Source organism: Corylus avellana, chromosome 3, assembly GCF_965113065.1.
Source record: "Corylus avellana chromosome 3, dhCorAvel1.hap1.2, whole genome shotgun sequence".
Taxonomy (NCBI): Eukaryota; Viridiplantae; Streptophyta; class Magnoliopsida; order Fagales; family Betulaceae; genus Corylus; species Corylus avellana.
Genome location: NC_142492.1, coordinates 30,932,164 through 30,937,676, shown reverse-complemented (window position 1 = coordinate 30,937,676; position 5,513 = coordinate 30,932,164). Strand labels below are relative to the sequence as shown.

At 37.8% G+C, this 5,513-nt stretch overlaps 1 protein-coding gene across 1 annotated transcript; it reads left to right on the top strand.

Moving 5' to 3' along the window:
• Nucleotides 1–385: 385 nt before the first annotated feature.
• RPA70B (RPA70-kDa subunit B) lies at nt 386–3,801 on the top strand. The gene is made up of 12 exons (XM_059587141.2): nt 386–651; nt 827–973; nt 1,056–1,277; nt 1,387–1,564; nt 1,653–1,923; nt 2,015–2,117; nt 2,195–2,319; nt 2,404–2,482; nt 2,574–2,718; nt 2,951–3,111; nt 3,201–3,321; nt 3,427–3,801. The coding sequence occupies exons 1-12, from the start codon at nt 515–517 to the stop codon at nt 3,625–3,627; spliced, it is 1,890 nt and encodes a 629-aa protein (XP_059443124.2). The 5' UTR covers nt 386–514; the 3' UTR covers nt 3,628–3,801.
• The last annotated feature ends 1,712 nt before the right edge of the window (nt 3,802–5,513 follow it).

Genomic DNA, 5,513 nt, shown 5'->3' with positions numbered 1-5,513 from the left:
AGATAATTGAGAGAATGATCTGTCTCCCTCCAATAATGTTTTACTCCATAATAAACCGGGTCTAAAATGACTTCAATTCTTGTTTCTAAAACTAGGCAGCTTAACTCATAATATCACTATTGGATTTACTTGCCTTGTCTCTAAATCTCTAAAGACTAAAATACCCTAGATTCAGTGTATTTTTCATGTTGCAGTTAAGTAGCCAACCATGGACCGGGAGCTGACGTGGAAGGGCCCGTGAAGAAAAAGGATAAAACTGGAAATTCGACACCATTTTCGATCCAAAAAAAAGAATCGGCGGGAGTCCACGAAGTCAAAATCCTAAAAGTTGCCGCGTAAATCAAAATCGCGGGACAAAAATAGAAAAGAAAAGGAATTCCAAGCCATTTCGCGCCTGAAAAACACAACTACAAAACTCTGTCCGCCTCCCTCTATTGTTCTTCATTTCCTCAAAGCAGCCAGAGAGTCTTTTGGAGAAGAGAGAGAGAGAGAGAGAGAGAGAGAGAGAGAGAGAATGGCGAAATCGGTGACCGCAGATGCGATCTCGACCATACTGGCGAACCCGTCGCCGGAATCTTTTTCGGATGTCCCGGAGATCGTCGTCCAAGTCGTCGATCTCAAGGCCACCGGCACCGCCGGTAACCGTATTATGTGCGTTTCTTTCCCTTAACCCTTACTACCATATACAATCTGGATCCGTAGGCTGCGAGATTTGATTGCTCGAAAATGATTTTAGATCTGGCTATTTACTTGTATTATCATCATCATCATTTAGATTCAGGCATTTCCTCATGCATCTGAGTGCTATTTTTATTTCTGCTCCCAGGTTTTCAGCCAGTGATGGAAAGAGGAAGCTAAGAGCAATTCTCCCAGCAAGTATGAGTTCTGAGGTGATGTCAGGAAAGATTCAGAACCTAGGTCTCATTCGGATTCTTGATTATACTCTCAATGACATTCCTAACAAGCCTGACAAGTAAGCATCCATTCAAACGCTACAAAAATGCCGATATTCATCGTCTTTTGGGTCTCAAAAATTGTGTGTTTTGCTGTTTCAGATATCTAATCGTCACAAAGTGCGAGGTGGTTTCTCCTGCGCTTGAATCTGAGATCATATCCGAGGTAAAGAGTGAGGGAACAACTGGCATTATATTGAAACCAAAGCAAGAAACTGAGAGCAAGAGCGAGGTGAAAAGTCAAGCAACTGGCATTGTTTTGAAGCCGAAGCAGGAGATAGTTGCCAAATCAGCTGCTCAGATCGTACATGAACAGCGTGAAAAGTGAGTTCTTGCCCATTTCCATACTGTAAATGTCATTTTGCAATGAAGAATCTGAGATAGGACTAAATGGGTTATATGATTTAATGTTCTTTCTCTATTTGAAATTCAGCATGGCCCCAGCTGCACGGATGTCCATGACGCGAAGAGTTTTTCCTCTGGTTTCCTTGAACCCTTATCAAGGCAATTGGACCATAAAGGTTCGTGTCACAAGCAAAGGAAACATGCGCACCTATAAGAACGCTAGAGGAGAAGGCTGCGTCTTCAACATAGAGTTAACAGATGAAGATGTAAGCCATAACAAAAATCTCTGCTCAAGATGTTATGTTGGATGTAAATTGTTTTCACAATCTCAGTTGTCTGGTAAATATGTTTCAGGGCACCCAAATACAAGCAACAATGTTCAATGAAGCTGCAAAGAAATTCTTTGACAGATTTCAACTGGGGAAGGTTTATTACATTTCAAAGGGAAGCCTGAAACTTGCTAACAAGCAGTTTAAGACAGTGAAAAATGACTATGAAATGACCCTGAACGAGAATTCTGTGGTAGAAGAGGCCGGCAATGAAGAGATCTTTGTTCCCGAAACAAAATTCAATTTCGTCCAGATTGATGAATTGGGTCCTTATGTCAACGCGAAGGAGCTTGTGGGTAAGAACCCACTTTTAGAAAATGTTTGCTTACATGTCAACAATCTTTTCCTTCCTCGTATATGCTGAATTTTTGTGACTAAAAATTTCAGACATCATTGGAGTAGTTCAAAATGTGTCTCCTACAATGAGCATCCGGAGGAAGAGCGACAATGAGAGTATCCCAAAGCGTGATATTATTATTGCTGATGAGACGTGAGTTTATACTTTGTGCGGGATACTATGTTCATTTTCTTATACATTATTCTGAAACTATGGTATCTGAATTGCAGGAAAAAGACAGTCGTGGTCTCCTTGTGGAACGAGCTGGCAACAAACATGGGGCAGGACTTGTTGGATACTGCAAGCAGTTCTCCTATAGTTGCAATTAAATCTCTTAAAGTTGGGGACTTTCAAGGTAAAGCTAATTTTAAGCTGAAAATAATTGTTAGTGTTCTTTGTATGCTGTTCCCATGTGTAATGTACTTGTATGCTGTTTTAGGTATATCTTTGTCAACAATAAGCAGAAGCACAGTAGTAGTAAATCCTGATATACCTGAAGCAAAGAAGTTGAGATCTTGGTATGTAACTGCTAGAAGGCCATTGTCACCATGTTTTCTGGCCTTGTGAGTCTGTGACCATGTTTTCTCACTATAATGTTTTTGTCAACAGGTATGATGCCGAGGGTAAAGACAGTTCAATGGCTTCTGTCAGTGCCGGCATGAGCCCATCAACGAAGAGTGGTTCAAGATCAATGTACTCTGACCGAGTTTCTCTTTCTCACATAACCAAAAACCCATCCTTGGGTGATGGCAAGGTATTCTATCATGAGCTCTTCATCATAAAATATGCCTTTTTTTTTTCCTTTGTTTTTTGTTTCAAGGAATGTTTCTTTGTTTCATAAGCATTGGAGTTATCTATGGAACATGTTCCAGTTGTAAAACCAAACAATTTTAATATGTTTAGTAAAAGATTTGAAAGATTGATTTCAACAAATTGGCATTGGACATTCAGTTTTAAAATGGATCTTGTTTTTCTTTTTTGGGCAGCCCGTATTTTTCAGCATTAGAGGATATATCAGCTTCATCAAACCTGATCAGACAATGTGGTACCGTGCTTGCAAAACTTGCAACAAAAAAGTGACAGAGGCTTTGGGGTCTGGGTATTGGTGTGAAGGGTGCCAGAAAAATGAAGATGAGTGCAATTTAAGGTGAGAATTGGGAATTTGATGCAAGCTAGAATCAATATGCAAGTGGAGGCCTTCTAATTCTTCATTTTGTTCATTCTTTTTTCTTTTAGGTATATAATGGTAGTCAGAGTTTCTGATGCAAGCGATGAAGGGTATTTATCTGCCTTTAATGAGGAAGCTGAGAAAATTGTTGGGTGCTCTGCTGATGAGCTTGATAAGTTGAAATCACAGGTAAACCACCAATAAAATTGATATAACGTGTTAAACTTAACATGAAAACGAAGTAAAATAATTGGAAATTGGTTTCTAATTCTTTCACCACTTTGAAATTTCCAGATTGGAGAAGAGAATTCATTCCAAACAAAACTGAAAGAAGCTACATGGAATCCTCATCTCTTCCGGATTAGCGTTGCACAGACTGAGTACAATAGCGAGAAAAGGCAAAGGATCACAGTCAGGGCTGTTGCCCCAGTTGATTTTGCTGCTGAATCAAGATTTTTGCTGGAAGAGATATCAAAGATGAGAGTTTCTAAATAGGATGATTTGATCTATTTACAATTTCTATGATGTTTGTCTAGACAACCCTCCTTAATATCAGTTTCCTTGCTTGGATGCTGATAAGACTAATCTTTTTGCTGGCAAAACTGTTGGATGCCACAGTTGCTTGTAATATGTCCTTTTCAGGTGATTAATAGAGGTGGTTTAGTTGTATTCTGGATGCACTTGCAGTATTTCTATTACTAAGTTCCCATATAATGCCGTGACAGTTGTAATGGTTGGATGCTGATACATCAATATGCTGATACATCAATCTGGACCATGCAATCTTCACCTATACTAGATATTATAGGGCCGATTGATGCCTAGGAGAAATAATGGTGATAATCCATTTTCCAGTACTGTCTTTTACCAAGGAGCAGTTTCTCTTTTAATGGGCATAAATGACTTGCTCTCAAGGACTTAGGAGGTTAGTGTTACTGAATACGAATAAAATTTTACTGTACTTGTTAACTAGTTAAAGAAGCTTGTGAGAATGGAAAGGAGAGTATATTTTGGATCTCCAAAGTCCAAACTATCACTTTTTATTTATTTATTTGTGTATTCAAATTACAAAATATGATATTTAGATACGTCAAATTATTATTATTTTTTTTGACAAAAAGGTCATTCCATTAGTGCGAGGTGTTAAAATGGATGAAAAAGTAATCATGTGCATTTTTGTCTTTCTTAAAATACCAATTTTTGCCATGACTTAAAATGAAAAAAAGGTGGCCGTAAGTGATTTATCTTTTGATTTATCTTGAAAAGACAATTAGGATCTCAAGTTGAGCCTTCAAAATTATCAAAGTTGGAGGTATGGCCCCTATAAATCCAAGGATATGCTAATATTTTACAGTACCTATATATCAAAGAATGAGAATTTCATGACTTTGCCTGAATGGTTGCTAACTCTCAAATCATTTCAAAAACTTGAGATTATCTAGTGCCCAAAGTTGCCATATCTTCAGGAAGGGACACATTGTCTCACTACGTTAAGAAAGTTGAAGATTGAAAGATGTCCTAATTTGAGTTGGAAATCCAAACAGAGAGATTAGCCCAAGATCGCCCAAGTACTAGAGGTTGAACTTGATGAGAACACAGGGTCATTGATCCACAAATTTGTGGGGGTGGTTTGGCTATCCTCCATTTTTACTTTTAGGGGTGGCCAAACTACCTCCTAAAAGTCCAAAAGGGATGCCCCTCGGGGTGATTCAACCACCACTGCATTTTGTTTAGCTTTAGTGTGGGTATTTTGAAAAAAATTTCGTCAAAGTGATCAACACATTTGACCCCTTTTTCATCCGTCTGACGCTAGCAAAGAGACTTTTTTGTCAAACGATGGTAGTTTAACTTATCTAAGTGTCACAATTGGTAGTTTAGAGACGACCAAAAAAAAAAAAAAAAAAAAGCTGTAGTTTGGAAGGCTTCCGTTTATTTTTCCCAAAAGATGGTCAATTTCATATGGTCCCAATGTATGAAATGCTTGTTAATCATGAGAAATACACAATGAAAGCAAATCTTGTACAGATCATTTAGCAATACCACTTGCATGGTTACTCCTGATAATTTTATAAATTGTTGATCTAAAATTAGCCATGGTAAACATTGAATTCAAAGAATTGATGGTGCTATGTCTACAATCTCTCCAAAGTTCATCTCCAACCAAAAAAAGGAAAAAAAAAAAAAAACAAAAAAATTTACCAACTGCTGGCCTTCGGAGCAATTGGAAACAAAAAGGAAAATGAAGGTAAGATACCACATCAATATTACATGGAATGTATTTTTCTTTCCTCTTTTCTCTCTTGTTTTTTTTTTTTTTTTTTTTTTTATCCCTCGCGGAGGAGGGCATTCAATTAGATTGATAAAGGAAATTGCATTATCTA